The 15,675-nt window shown below is 44.2% G+C and overlaps 1 protein-coding gene across 1 annotated transcript in view; it reads left to right on the top strand.

The window, feature by feature from the left end:
- Positions 1-1,682: 1,682 nt before the first annotated feature.
- The window catches only part of CD109 (CD109 molecule), a gene marked incomplete at both ends in the record, with an annotated part of 78,130 nt that continues 64,137 nt past the window's right edge, over positions 1,683-15,675 (top strand). The window contains 2 exons of the mRNA XM_082305975.1: positions 1,683-1,753; positions 2,091-2,251. Of these exons, the coding sequence (XP_082162101.1) occupies positions 1,683-1,753; positions 2,091-2,251 (232 nt within the window). The remainder of the gene's footprint in view (positions 1,754-2,090; positions 2,252-15,675) is intronic.

Genomic DNA, 15,675 nt, shown 5'->3' with positions numbered 1-15,675 from the left:
TTCACTAATGGACTTTTGGGCTACATCCATGCTAATGAATTAAACAGTGCCAGCAAATGTTCTTGGGACTGGAAGCTGATTGTTTCTACCCTCAAGCTGACCTGGGCATGGTTTTGCCCTGGCCAGCAAGTGCTCTCTTGAACAATTCACAGTGTGGTTTGGGGGTTAGCATGGACCATACCCAATAGGAAGTTTGGATGTGGCCACCTTGTTTCGGAGACCAGGAGAGCTGATTAGTATTGACAGGTATGGTGGAGTGCCAGTTGGGCTCAGTGCCAGAGACTGGAGAAATGTGTACTATGAGTAGCTTTACCATCAGAGGCTGGGGTGCTTGGGATGCAGCACTACTTGTAAGCACTTTTTCCCACCATCTCCAAGGAAAGGAGTGCCAGTGACTGTTCATCTTCCCTGCCTGCTTCTCACAAGCAACAAGTTAAGGACTTACGAATAACAGCAGCAAACATCTCCCAAACTTTGTCTCATCATGCACCTTTTGCAGGTGAGGAGCTGCCAAGACTGACCTTCCCGGCATCAGCTGTTGTTGCTGTAGTATCACGCCTTCCCCAGTCTACAGAGGTGGCACCCTCTCTCCTGTCGCTACAAAGACTGGCACTCCAAAAAGCATGAAAACTTACAAAAGCAAATTTAAACGATGTGAAAAGACTGCATGACTGCCTGGGATACTGTTAGAGCACAGTGTTTATGTACATTTACTGCTAATATCTGATTTTCATAAGAACAATAGATGATGCTTCTGTTCAGGGCTGTAACTGACGGTATTTTGCCTGCGTAACGCAATGCAGAGGATGCCAGCCCAGCACTGCCGGAGAGGCAGACTTCAAGAACTGGGTGGAATTTCCAAACGTATTAGACTTGTGCAGCGACGGAAGAATTCAGATGAATCAAAACATTGTTAGATGTGTCTAGTCTACACAGTTATAATGAACATGCTAAAGGAGCAGAATCTCATCCAAGCTACTTCAGGGCACTTTTTGGACTCTGAAAGTGGTTAAGATGCATATGCAGACATGACCTTATTTTGCAGATATTGGGCAGAGAGGACAGCCCAGCCAGAGCTACATTACCAATCGGTTCACGTTTAAGTAGCTACGAGGCTCCTTGAATTTCTACCAGCATCGCTCTCCCCGTTCAGACCCAGAACCGTTCCCGACTTGCCTCCGAGCCCGAGCCCCCTGCCAGCCCGCCCCGGCGGGCTCTCCTGCGGTGCAAAGCCTTATCGATAAACGGACAGGTCCCGGCAAGGGGCTGGCACTCAGCTCGGCGCTACCGGCAGAAAACCTTACTCTCCGTGTTTACTTTGCAGGATGTGGTGTGCGTCTGGGAATCCCACCCGCTCCCCAGCTGCATCTGCCCGAAGGTGCGGGGTGCGAGGGCTGCGGGGAGCGGAAATGCACCGCTGGATACAGATGTGCACACGTCCATGTCTGGCTGCTTGGCTGCCCCCCCCGCTCCCCCCGGGCCGGCCTCGGGAACGCCCCCGCGGGTGCTCATGCGGCTGCCGCCGGCGGAGCCTGCCTGGCGCTGGGGCAGCGGCGGCCGCTCCCTTCCCTCCCCCGCCCGCGAAGGCGCCTCCCGCCCGGCCCCGGCCCCGGCCCCGCGCACAGCGCCGGACCCAGCGGGCTGCGGGCAGCGCGGCCGCGGGGCAGCGCGCACCGAGCGCCATGGCGCGGAGCCGCGGCGCTCTCCTCCGCCTCCTCCTCCTCCTCCTCCTCGGCAGCTCCGCGGCGGCCGGGTACGTGGGGCCGGGTGGGCCGGGGGCGGGCGGGTGCGCGGGGCTCCGCGCCTCCCCTCCCCTCCCCGCCGGGCGCGGAGGCTGCGGGGGGCAGCGGGGCGCTTCCCCGGGGGCTCCCCCGCGCCCGCCCGGCGGCCGAGCGGGCGGAGCGGCGCTGCCTTCTCCCCGTCCTGCTGGGTAGCGCCTGGGGAGCGAGCATCACCTCAGCCGCCGCAGCGGAGGGCAGCAGCAGAGCTGTGCAACATGTATCGTACGGTATTATGTGGACGCTGTTACTTTTTGGGGGATTGTATTTCACTGCCTGCCCTTTCTCCCTCTGCCCGCTTGGATTTTCCAGACCTACGTTCCTGGTGGCAGTTCCCTGGAACATCAGGCCTGGAGCAAACGTGACGGTTGGGGTGGCTCTGCTGCCGGACAGCCCAGCGCAGGTCATCGTAAGGGGAGAGGTGATCAGAGATAACGAGACCATCTTGAGCGGGGAAATGATCTTTGAGAAAGGTAAGAGAATGGACTTGGCCTGGAAGGATGTAGATTTGCCTTCTCCCACAAATATTTTGTTAATCCCAAAATATCACAGCATCTAAACAGCACTAAAATAGGAACTTTATTTTACCAAGCAGGGGTCACTTATGGGAAAATAATCTTGTACTCTGCTGGCTCTGTGTGCAGGTGGGCGACTGAGCTGGATAGCGAGTGGTTGCATGGGTGGGCTAACCCATTGTAAGCTCTGAAAATAATCTGATCGTAGCGAAGTGCGATGGATGTGGGGTTTCTGAGGCACCAGGAAGTACTCTGGTCAGTGTCGTGGGGCCACTGAAGAAGAAGTAGAAGTAGGGGCCACTGAAGAAGTAGAGGAAGAGATGCTCACTGGTAGGCTGCTTGTTAAGGTGCACAGTGGAAACAGGTGGGGCGATGGTAAGGGTGGAACGAACAAAGCCATAAAGCATCTGGAGTTGGCTGCTTCTCATGCTCTAAGAAAGGGAGGACCTGAGGGCAATAGGAAAGTGGAGATGACAATAGGAAAGTGGAGATGGCTGTGTCAGACACCGTTACTTGGAAGCTCTGTGCATTTGCGGAAACAGAAATGTTTAAGGATCAAGGACTGAATCGTGGGACAGGTCAGGGATTGAAGACAGGTAAACCGTAGGGCAGACTGATTTAATGTATGCCCCCTGGGCAGCAGCAGAGGACATGGTGGCAGTTCTGAGTAGCTGGAGAACAGATATCCTGGTCACTGCTCCTTTTCATAAAGACCAGCTGGGAACAGAAGCATAGAGATGTCCTGCCTGAGATTTGCCCTCATAAGAAAGAAAATGTTTTGTCTGGATAATCCAGCTTTCAAACTGCTTTTAGCATGAGGCAATATAAATGACACCCAAATTCTAGCTTTTTATTTGTCAAAAGTAGAGAGTCTGGGGGCAGTATGAGGTCCTAGAAAAATCTACCCTGCTATAATGCACTTTCTTCTTGTTGGTGTCAACTAATTTTTCTATTAATGTCTTATAGTTAATGTAGACGACTTAATTGGAAGCACCACACCTTTATTTCAAAGCCTTCATGAAAGCCTACCTCTCTTCATAACCTGTAGACAAGACTGAGGCTTTGAGTGTGATGGAGTGCATTTGACCAGATCAAAAAATTCATGGCCCCATGATGTAGAAAAGCATATCTGACCAAAACTCTTCTTGCTATTTCAAATATTCTGAAAAAGTTTTCCAGAACTATGCATTGGCAGGTTTTACTTCAGGTTGGATATTGTTTATCCACTCTAATTTTATATTGTTATCAGGTATATCTCCTCCAGCAGCCAGTGTAAAAACATAAACCTGAGGCAAATTTCCTGTAGTGGTATGGCTAATTAAAAAAAAACCATCTAAATATTCATTCCTGATTTAAATCAAATTTATACACCTCATCTGTTAGTGTCCAAATTTAACACTAGTGGTTGTGATGAAGTATGCCTAAGGGAATTACTTTAGGAGGACAGATTTGCTAGCACCTAAAATCTGCATGCAAATAAACCAGACTGGCTGTCATGCCTATGGTCCTTGCTCTTAAGTCTCCATAACACACTACATGCCATATTTAGATTTTGCTTATTCAAAAATACAGACCAAGCCTATTGGACTAGACATAGCAGAGGATTCAGCAGTGGATAAAGTAATATTCTTATTCTGTGGAGAAAAGAACTTTGATGTATTTATTATGATATTAGTAGCGAGCTTGCCATTTTAAGTTCACAATTCCTCTTCAAACCATTCCTGGCAGTATTTTGATACAAAACCAAAAGAAACCCAAACCAACTGATTTATTGTTTTTAAAAGAAAAACTGTCTTTTCCTTTTCTTCCTCTAACTATACTGGCTTTTATTTCCTGCTTCTGTTCTGCTTAACGTCAAGTTCAGTGAGCCTTGCATGAGTTTCAACCTGTCTGCTGTTGTTTCAACATAAAAAAGCAGACAACCAACTGGTAATTCCAAGCATGTGAAAATACGTGGATGTCTCTGTCTGCACAGCACACAGAACGATGCTTGACACTGGGAGTTGCTGAAGTCAGGAGGAACGGTGGGTGATCAGGAACAGGTATGAGACTGTATCAGACTGGATACAGTGAGGAAAAAGGAGAAATGCCATAGTGCATGACTTGAAGTGCATGGATTTATTGTTAACTTTTCATCTTTTTCCTGTCTTTTAAATATATATTTGAATTTTCCGTGCTTTTTTACTTGATAAATGGAACAGTAAAAAAAAAAAAAAAAGGGTGCTGACCATGAAGTCTATTTCCTCTTGCAAAAATCTTAACATTTAGTATGTGGCCATCCATTCTTTAAAGTCAAGTTATATAATTTGTTAGTCATTTGTTCTCTGTGAACAAATACGTAAGCAAAACTGTTACGGGCCAGAAGCAAGGGAACTGCCCTGTAACAGAGGATGTAGTGTTGAAGGTGTGTATCCGAAGGTGCTACAGGGGTGGATCAGTTGTGAATAGAGTTACTCAGAGAGAAAGCAGTTTGTCTGAATAAGATTCTAAAGCTTTAAATTCTTCACTGAAGAGCAAAACAACCTTAAGATTAAATATGTAGCGATATTGTTGTAGCTGCGTTAGCCTAAGAATGTGACTGAAGGAAGACTGAGGGAGATTTTATTAGGCCAGCTGTTGCACTTGAAGGAAAAAAACCTGAACATATCTCCAAGCGCACAAAATCTTCTTTAAATGACATAATTGCTGCTTATATTAGTTCCCAGAAAATGTTGCTTTATCTGTCACTTGGGCCCATTAGGTTACAGAGTGGCTAATACAGTGGTATTACTGTTCCTGTGGTGCACATGAGTTTGATGACTTTTATTGCCATGTGTCTATGCAAAATAAGTCTTAAGGGAGGCAGGGCGTAGCTGAAGTTGTTGACTATGCTGAATATCCAGAAAGCTGGAACTGATCTCCTACCTTGGTTGGGCTGCAAATTCAGTGGCACTGTTGCCTAAGCTGGCTCAATTATGATCTGTATTTTGTATTTTTCCTTGCATGGTGACAGCAAAAGCAGGTGATTAACTGCTTCGAGAAACTGATCCAACTGAAAAATAAAGTTTTTATTTTGTTGAATATTTTTTTAGGCAGACAGGTTCCCTGCTTTAGTGTGCAAACATTTGTGCTGATAGAACTGAGATGGGCACAGAGTTGGGAATTGGATGCTGGGGACAGAGGACAGGCTGAGGTTTTTATTAGTGCTGTTTAATCTTGCAGGCCAAGTTCAGCCGAGTACCTAAGCGTAAGAGCTATTACATACCTGTCTGGCAAAGTGCATCTGCAGTTGCTTAAGGATGTGCTCTGCTTCTCCAGCAGCAGCTCAGTATGGTACATGTACTGGTCTAAATTTCTGAGTTAGCTCCATAAAAAGATGTGGTTGAATTAGAGGCACAGTTGTTTTTTCTTTATATAATATAACTCTTGCTTTATATAAGAAATAGAGTGCTTGCTCTCTGATGATTGATAAAACATTCACTGTTTTAATGTTACTGGAAGTGGAATTTTGATATCTGAGTGATTCCTGGGAAATTGTCCATTAGAGAAAGGCTTTAGCAGTGGAGGTTGGTTCACATCTTTATTGTGCTTTTCCTATAACAAAGGGAAAAGAAATCTATTTATTAAAAAGTGGCTAGTTTGTATTTTTCAGAGTGAGGGAGAAAGTGTGCATGCACACGTATTTAAAGAAGTGCTAATATTTTGAGCTTGGCTCAATATTCCAGAATCCAAATGTACTGTAGCAAGGGAGATTGTTTAAGACTGATGTTTTGGTACAGAAATTAAGTTAATTAAATTAAATGTAGTGAAAACAGACCAACTGAATGTCTGCAAGCAGGGTGTTGCTGCTACAGGTAAACTTTGTGTGAGCAAGCACAACCAAAAAAAAAAAAAGTCAGTGCGTCACCAGGAGAGAATAGGTTTCCATTGTCTGCAGCAGACTTTAGAAAAACACAAAACACTAACTAAAGCTGTTTTTGTGCTCCGTATCAAGCCTTGATACATTTTCTGTGGAAATGCAGTATCAGAAAGATCCTCACCCTGATTGAAAATGACTGCAGAAAATAGCAATGGCTTATGTGCAATTTGAGCTGTTGGGTTTTCTGGGTCAACAGCAACAAAAAAAAGATGGGAATAACAGACAGGCAAGTTAAATTTTATGCATGATTGGCTTGATTTTCAGTGATTACAGTGAAGGGTGACTCTTGCCATGCATATTTATCCAGTCATCGATCAATAAAGATGTAGTTTAAATTGGCAAGAAGTGTTGTCTTACAAGGTTTGCTACCCAGACATTGCAGTGTGTGTTAATGTATGAGAAACCTTGTACCTTAATTGCGAGAGCTTCTGAAAAGTCTGTTTTCCTCGTGGGTGCTAGAATGATTTGGAAAGAGTAAGTAGCATGTAAGTTGAAAAAACAAATTTGTTTTAAGAAAGGCTTTCATATGTAATGAGGTGTCATCATTTACCAGACTGTGTGAACGTTTTTAATTCTTAAGAGTAACATTTAGTTAGAGCTTCTGATATTTAAGGTACAGCATAATGTATTTAAGGCATGGTGAGTGAGAACTACTTTGTGAACTGAAGAATCTGGTTTACAATAGCACGCGTAGTTTGGGTTCCCTGTAAATTACTTGTACGTGTTAATTAATTTGCAGTGCTTTTCTGTACTTCTGGAGAGGAGTAAATGTACTTGCTAACAGAGGTTACTGAGCTACAGTGTGGTAAATACTCAGCTAGGATTTATGAAACATGATAGAGTTTGTGAGAACGTCTGTCAAGCTCAGACATGTAGTGATCATCCATATAGACAACGGAAAATCTGTTTTTACCAGAAGGCATGTTTTGCATACTTAATAATATGGTTCTGACCACATTAGTATGTGAAACAGTGAAAAACACTAGGAATCGTAAGTTGTAAAGTAACAGCTAAATGGGAATGAATGGCCTAGGTACGCCAGTCCCTTTTGTTAACCTTGAGTTGCCTCTGTACCTTATTTCAGAATAAAATGACTGACTCATTGGTGGCCACAAAATCTATGCTGAAAATCTGTGGGGCAAAGTGTTTTGCTGGCAGTTTAGTGGGACAGCTCCTTTCTGCCTAATTCTGTATCAATGCCTAAAAAGCCACACGGCAAGAGACCAGGAGTCCCATGATTTTGTGTCCATAACCTCCACCTCCAAATGTATGTGTAACTGTGCCTCATGAAAAATAAGTTGTCAAATAGTCATCACATGCAGATAACCTATGCAAAAGCAGAATGAAGTAAAAGTTTTGGGGAAGGCGGTGTTGGGGCTGGGTCCACACATGAGGGAGCTACTAGGGAACAGGGTGCTCTCTTATTGGCTTTCATATTGCTGGAGTACATATAAGAAAAAAAAAACAGGTTTCTATGCCTGTTGTTGAATCCATCCTGCTAACAGGCCCATTAAGTAGTTTGTAGAAAAATGGAAGTAGCAATCCCATCCAGTACTTGAGCTTTATCTTATTGATTGGATGCTGTTTAAGATTTGAGGGAGAGTCCTCCTCCTGTGGCTCAAGGCTTACGTGCTCATACGCGAGGTCGTTGTGGTCACCATGTTCTTCACCGATATCCAGCCAAGGAGAGTGTGGCGTATTGAGCACTACAGGCTGTTTCGCAGCACCTTGAGAAGGGTGGAATAATTCACTCATAGCAGAAATGGTGGCAGTGGGGCAACTCTTACAGAGGAGGGAATATTACATGCACCAGTGTGGGATTTCCTGTTGCTACTGTGAACTGGAGAGGCTTTACAGCTTTTAGGAAAGGGAGGAGAGAGAAAAACAAAGTAAAGGCTGTGAATTTGGGGGAAAAAAAAAGTGATGCCAATAAACAACAGGAATTGGGAGGTAAGATGCTATCAGAAGCAAGAAGGAAAGGAAGCAAAGGGAGAAAGCTCTTGAGGGATTCATATTGAAGGGATAAGTACACGTTACCCTAACATAGCAGAAGGGTAAGTAACTAAGGTAAAGTAACTAAACACAACCTTATCACTGGCCAAAAAACAACAGAAAAAAGGAAAACCGTGTGTATAAACTGAAAAGGAGATCAGATTACAAAGGTTGAGCATAAAGGAGTAGCATGAGTAAGAAAGGACAAAACTGGAAAGGCCAAGCAATGAGTAGGAAGGAATGTAAAGGATAGTAAGGCAGGATCTTTAAATATCATATTGGTAGCAAGAAAGCTAGCAAAGGATGTGGCTTGCTATTCACTCTGATGAGAAGGGCACTGGTCAGTGATACTGAGAGGCAGTAAGTGTTCAGTCTTCGCTAAGAGGATCAATTAACTGCCATGGAAAAGAGTGAAGAATTAAAGCAATAAAAGGGGAGGAGCAGGTTAAAGAGTGCTTTGGCAAAGTAGATGTTTAGGCCTGATAAAATTGCCTGTAGAATATTTAGGGAATTGACTGAAATAATTTTAAAACCGCTAGTGAAGTTTTGAGAGCATGAGTGAAGAGAGAGGTTCTGGAAGATTGAAAACCTGCAAATAAAATGTGTTCCACCATGGGCTGGCAGGGGTTGTAGGTGGAGAAGCAGCAGGATATTGTTATATTTTGACTTTAGTAAGGCTTTTGATAGTCTGGCATGGCACTCTGACAAGCCAGCTGGGGAAGCGGGGACAGCTTATTTAATATGTTTGTGGCTAGATGGAAAATAATATTCACAAAGTAGGTCTAAGTGGTTCACTCTCAAACTGGAAATGGCTTGCCCTGAAACTGTATTGTTCAGTATGACTGACATGGATGAAAAAGGCAGAATGTTTATTAGATTAGTGAAGGGGTGACAAGGATGCTGCAAGGAAGGATTAGATTTTGAACTCATTTTGGCAATATGGGAAATGATCAGGGAAAAAACTAGAGTGTGATTCACTAGGGCAACTGCATAGTTCTTCCCTTGTTGAGGAATAAAAGAGCGTGCATTTACTGGATGGGGAACAAGGTGAGGCAGCAGTCCTGCAGAAAAAGATGTGTGTGTGTGTGTGTGTGGGGTGGGTGATGGTTTAAAGGTACCGAAAAGTGAAAGCTTGTAAGTAATACTGTGGTGCTCAAAAAAGAAGGCAAACACTGTACACAAATGTATACACAGAAATACTTTCTGTAAGCTATGAGAAAGTATTCTAGTAATCTTCACAGCTCTAATTAGGCATCCTGGGGAATGCTGTGCCTGATTTGGGGCACTCCTAATGGAGGCTGTGAACCAACTGGAGAAATTCCAGAGAGAGCAGAGGGAAAGATCAGAGATCTCTCAGGAGACAAGTTCAAACCAGACAGAAGAAGGTGGGCCTTCACATGAGATGGAAATAAATTGTGGAACTCCATATCCCAGGTGTTGTGGATGGAAAATGTGATTGCACAAATTGATGAGACAAAAGTCCATCAGGGACCAGTCCAGTATAAAGACACTAACTTTGGCTTTTCAAGCCCCAAGCCTCCCCCAAGATTGCATAGGCTGGGAAGAGTAGCCAAGGAAGAGTCACTGTGTACTTGTTCTGTTTTTACGCTGTTCAGATGTCTGTCCTTGGCCATTGCTGGAGACGGGACCTTGGGCTAAACAGACTTTTGGTTTGACCCTGGGAGTCCCTTCTACATTCCGGAAAGCATTTGAGGAGAGATGGGAGGAATTGGGGTGAAGTGTCAGGAGAAGTGTGCTATGCACCTGGTTATTACCCTTCAGGTATGTAAAAGGTAGCTTTAAAGAGAAAGGGGTGCAAGCTAACAGTGGATCTCCAGATGGGTCTAGAGTAATGTCCTTAGTGGTGTCTAATTAGAAGGAGATCCAAGCCGAAGTGTTGAGGGCTATAGAAGTACCTGCAGAGGCAGGAAGCAGTTGGTAAATTGATGGGTCTCCAGTCATACACAGGTGACTTCTCTTTTCATGAGACTCTTACAACTATCTGCACTGGCAGTGTTGCTAGTTCCCATGCTTTGCTATCCTTACACTCTGTGTTGCAGGCTGAAGCTAGAACTTGCTAGCAACTGCAGAGTTTGGTGGCTTTAATTACAAAAATGCCTGTGCATGTTGCCTTTCTCCTGTCCTCCAGAGCTGTGGTACCCTGTCTCTTGACCGGACCTTCAGGTGATAAATTCTGGTCCAGTTCATATTATTACTCCTGACCCTTTACACCTTTCACCATAGGCAGTGCTGATACCCCACCTCTCTCTCCCCCTTTATAATTTCTGACTGCTTTTAGACCCCAAAATTGCAAAAAGGATTGAAGAGGATAAGGGGCGGTGGAAACAAGGAGTAGGGTAATGAGTGGCTGTGGAGGGAAGTGTACGTAGTCCTGGCAGCAGGAAGGGTTTAGGAGGCTTTGTGGAGCAAGTATGTACCCCTTTGCTACAGGCCTGTTGGCTTCATTTGGCTTTGGATGTCAGCCCGTATACTGAAATCCCTATTGCATGCGTTTGAGTGCTGTCTTGCCCCTTCTGTCGTCTGGCCCAAATTTAGCCATAACTTAACAGCAGTGGCTCACATTATGTATTTTGGGCTACTAGCGTAACTAACTTGTAACTAACTAATTTGGGTGCTAATTTTAGGATAATAGATGAGAAGTATAATACATTTAAAGAAAACCGTGAGCTCAACAGATTTTTTGAAAACACAAAAATAGTATATATTTTGGATAGGAAGAAAAATCTGGAAGGACGTTAAAGAACATTATTTTTTATTTCTCTGATGTGAGTTTTTGATATAGACTCCACAGTAGAAAAAATTCCATTTACCTCTGCAAAGAAAATGCTTTTCTGTAAACATTTCCTAAGCATGGATATGTGAACACAGCTGCCAGAAGAAGGATGTGGCATCATTTCAGTAAATCAATCTGAAGTGATTCCAGTTATATTTTTCTGTTCTCACACAGGACTAAGAAGGAATGAGGATGTAGGTAGAAAAGGTTAAGTGAGAAAGTCTGTCTGTAGTGATGCCTGCCACATGAGCTAGAATATAGAGTCAAGACCTGAGTTTGTGTAAATTAGTTAGAGATTGAAGCGCTGCAGTACTGATTTATATTGGCACAAGCTCTAGTTCACTGTGCCAAGCCGTACAGTCATTTTTCTGGAACCTCTGTCCTTTTTGGGGAGTGGAAGCTGAAACGTTTACATCTAGTCCTAGTGCTGGTGGTGTCAGCTCAAGAAGGGGTAGCGTAAGTTTCTGGGTTTGGGTCAGGCTCATGCAATGGGAAGAATGTAAGATGCCATCATTTGTGCAGCTCTCCATAAGTCTGAAAAAAATATGCATGTATTTGGCTCTGTAGAATTTTTTCCTATTTGCTTTGCTGATAACAAGACTATTAGACCTCAAAAAAACGGCGTGGTGGCAAGGTACACTAAAAAGATGACTGAATTTCCCACTGCCATCTGTACTGGTGACATGTCACTACCACACTGCCTTTGGTTCCTCTTCTGCTGGACTGTCCTAAATGCCAAGGACTCTGAGCAAGAGGAGGCAGGACAACGTGGTGTTTGTTTCCACAGTATTTCCATGTATTTCCTCAATGCAGTATTTATTGAATGAATACAGTACAAGCTTCAGGAATTCTGTGAGAGAAATGATTTGGCGAGTGACAGGAAGGATGTTTTTGCTTGAAGGATCACGTGACTTCTGTGGGGATTTTTTTGGTTGTTTGTTTTTTAACTTTCCTCAAGATTAGTCTGGAATGGTCCACTGAATTTTTCCTGCCTCCCCCTGCAGCTAGGCCATGGCTCCAGCTGGGAGTTTTCTTTAACTAATTCCTTGCAGTATCACAGACGCGTGCTCTCACCGGTCTTTCCCGTCTGTGGCCAGTTGTAGTCGTGCCAGTTAGTCCACTGCTGCGGAGCAAAGACATGACGAGTCAGAACAAAGCGTTTTGTGGTCTGCAACGCTTGGTGCAGCTGGCGTAGCTCTTCTGGGCTCCTTTCTAAACCTACTTTCACTGCCTGGCGTTAGTTACCCGTAATCGTTGGGAGCTTTATTTAATAACTGAAAGGATCCCTTGCAGGGATGTGCCAAAGGAGGGTGACAACTGTTGCCATTTCTGGGGACAGTGGACTCGACTGATGTCATGTGTAAATCATGTGGAAGTGTTACACACTGCACGTGGGTAAAAGTGTCCAGCTGCATGATAGCAGAGCTTCCAGCAGAGCAGTGCCGTGTGCTAACCGTTGGACCATGGTTAACTCCTTATAAACCTGAGATTGCTGTACCATTAAATATATCTTTAATTCATCAAGTGGACAGAAAAATGTGGTGAATTTCAGCAATTCAGCATTGGCGTAAAGGAAATATTTTGCCTACGGCTCTCACTTGACCACATCCGAAGCCATCCCTGGGTGTAGCCGAGCAGAGCTCCAGGGGATTGATTGCAGCTTGGTAGTCTCTGAGAATATGGGAAAATCTTGCATGACAGAGAAATTCACTGCAACGCCAAAGAGCTTTGGATCTGCCCAGGCTGCTCAGTTCCTAACAAAATAATTACATGGTGACATGAATTGGAAGATTACCTCATGCCCTGGAGCCTCCTTTATGATTTTTGCTGGCTGGGAATGAGACAGCACTCAGGGCTTTATCAAGGCAGCCAGGGAGGCTGTAGCTCCCTAACACCACTTCAGAAGGTAAATGCTTTCTGTGTTGCACAAAGGAGAAGTGACTGTGATTTAAATCTCCCTCCTCCCCAACTGCTTCTCCCTCTGCATCACAGCTGTATCTGGCTCAGACCTGATGTTAAGTCTCCCAGGCCTGGGAAGAAACCCAGTATTTCTACCTTAAGATTTCTGTCTTTTGCATACTAATTGTTCTCAAAATAGGTGGAGGCAAGCAGACACTGCCCTGAGGAGAAAGCTGCAAAGCACCTGCCCGGTTATGTGAAAGGGTGCTTTGAAAGCCGTTAGATGCTGTGCAGGGAGATGCGTAGCAGTCCCCTTCGGCGCTCTGCCCTTGCGGTGCCTGTGTGCTACTAGTGTGTTTGCATTGGCATGGGTAAAGATGGAAATAGAAAGCCCGTGGTGTGGGCTGTGGTATGAATATCAGATTTGTGCTTGGTGTCTTGCAGTGTACTGAAGTCACTGCTAAAACTTGCTATAATTAGCTGTGTCGGATAGGTTAAAGCTAGTGTAGCAATGCTTACCATGTGCATATCCACTCAGGCGCATGTGGTAAATAAAACTAAGTTCCTGTTCCTTGTTAATAACTAATTATCAGCAGTGACAAAGACTTTTTTTTTTTTTTCTGGTGCCACAGTGTCATAGGTTGTGGCCATACAAAACCCAGCTTTAGCACAGCCTTACACAACTGAGAGAAATCTCAGGAGGCAGCTTTATACCATCTCTGTTGTTGCTAGTTACCCTACATCCAGCCTCCTTTACCAGTGAAATATCATAATCCCTTAAAAAAAAATCTTCCTAGTTAACAGTAACTCTGTCTCTCCTAAGTTAGGAAGATAAAAGTTTCCTTTAGATAAAATGATGTCTCTTTTAGTGTGATTGTCTGGGCATGGAGTTGTTTGGGTAGATGGTGGGAATAAATATATTGGTCAGTCCAGAGGGATTTACATTGCCTATGAATCGGGTACTCTGCAGGACTGTGTAATTGCTCTCCCGTAGCTGGTGGCCGTCCTGTAGCCCTGTGTGCCAAGCAAGCTTGGCCAAGCGTGGGGCTCCCTGCCACCGTGCAGTGGGGCAGGGTGCCCCCTCCGCTGGCTACTGAGAAAAGAAGTGTGTGTTTTGCCTGAGACTCCTGGCTGGAAAACCTCAAAGGCTGGTGGGGTTGCTCAGAGTCAACGACTGCCTGGGCTGCTTTTCGAGTATAGAGTAGAGAGGGATGATAGGAGAAAAATTGTGGCTTTAACGGTAGCATAAACATGTGGAAAGAACTGTGTTGCTTAGGGCCCAATGCCACTCGTCCCCGTTAAGCTTTTGAATACCAGAATGAAGTACTGGAGTGTGCTACCCACAAACTTCATTTGTGGGATATAAGTCATTTGGTTTAAGCCAGGTTATAATTTGAATAGATGGTACATGCTGGATGGGATTTTTCCTTTAGCACACTGGCAGCAGCCAGGACAACCTGTGTTCAGTCCATCGAGACTTCCTTCTGTTTGCCACTGTCAAAGGAAAGAATTCCTTGACTTTTAAAACTAGCATTTATTGGAGTTCAAAGGTCAAGTGATTGCTTCATCTTGGAATGCTTTTATGTCCAGGATCAAGAAGGGCATAAATTAAATAAATTAATTAAATTTTTTTTGCTTACTCCATGAAACAAATGAGTAAAAGATAGGTGTAAACCCGTTGCTTTTTAGGGGATATAAAAGGGTCTAATTGAATGGAATCAGCAAAAGAAATATGAGTCAATATGAGTCAGCAGTGTGCCCTGGCAGCCAAGAGGGCAAGCCGCATCCTGGGGTGCATAAAACACAGCATAACCAGCTGGTCAAGAAAGGTGATTATCCTGCTGTATTCAGCGTTGGTGCGGCCTTGCCTTGAGTACTGTGTGCAGTTCTGGGCCCCGCAATTTAAGAAGGATGTGAAGGTCCTTGTATCCATCCAGAGGACAGCAATAAAGCTGGTTAACAGGGCTGGAAGGAATGTCCTATGAAGAATGGCTAAGGACTTTGGGCTTGTCTAGTTTGGAGCAAAGGAGGCTGAGGGGAGACCTCACTGCTGTTTACAGCTTCCTGAGGAGGGGAAGTGGAGAGGGAGGTGCTGAGCTCTTCTCCCTGGTCTCCAGTGATAGGATGCGTGGGAATGGTTCAGAGCTGCACCAGGGGAGGTTTAGACTGGACATTACGAAGCTTTTTTTTACTGAGAGGGTGGTCAAACACTGGATCAGGCTTCCTAGAGAGGTGGTCTATGTCCCAAGCCTGTCAGTGTTTAAGAGGCATTTGGACAATGCCCTTAATAACATACTTTAACTTTTGGTCAGCCCTGAATTGGTCACGCATTTGGACTAGGTGATTGTTGTAGGTCCCTTCCAACTGAAATAGTTCTATTCTATTCTATTCTATTCTATTCTATTCTATTCTATTCTATTCTATTCTATTCTAAAATACATTACATAATTCAAATTAAAGCTGTGGCACTAATGGGTCCATGATGTAATGATATCCAGGATCTTAACAGCACATTTATTTGGATTCTAAAAATATTTGAGGCCACATTATCTAAAATAGTTAAAATAATAAGTTATATTAACCCACATACATGAATATGTTTATTACTTATTCCCATGGTGATGTAATGCAGTGAGGATGGTTAATTCTGGGTGGTCCTTTGCTTAAGGGTGGTAAATCCTGTGCACGGTTTTGAAAATTTTAGCCTTTATCTGAGCTGCAGAATCAATGGAAAATAATAACTCTGGTGGAGCAGAGGATTGAATAGATTGTAAAGGTGTTTCAGTCTATGTGAATGTA

Source organism: Platalea leucorodia, assembly GCF_965183815.1.
Source record: "Platalea leucorodia genome assembly, chromosome: 3".
NCBI lineage: Eukaryota > Metazoa > Chordata > Aves > Pelecaniformes > Threskiornithidae > Platalea > Platalea leucorodia.
The sequence above is the reverse complement of the archived record's forward strand: the minus strand, read 5'-3'. Positions and strand labels throughout refer to the sequence as shown.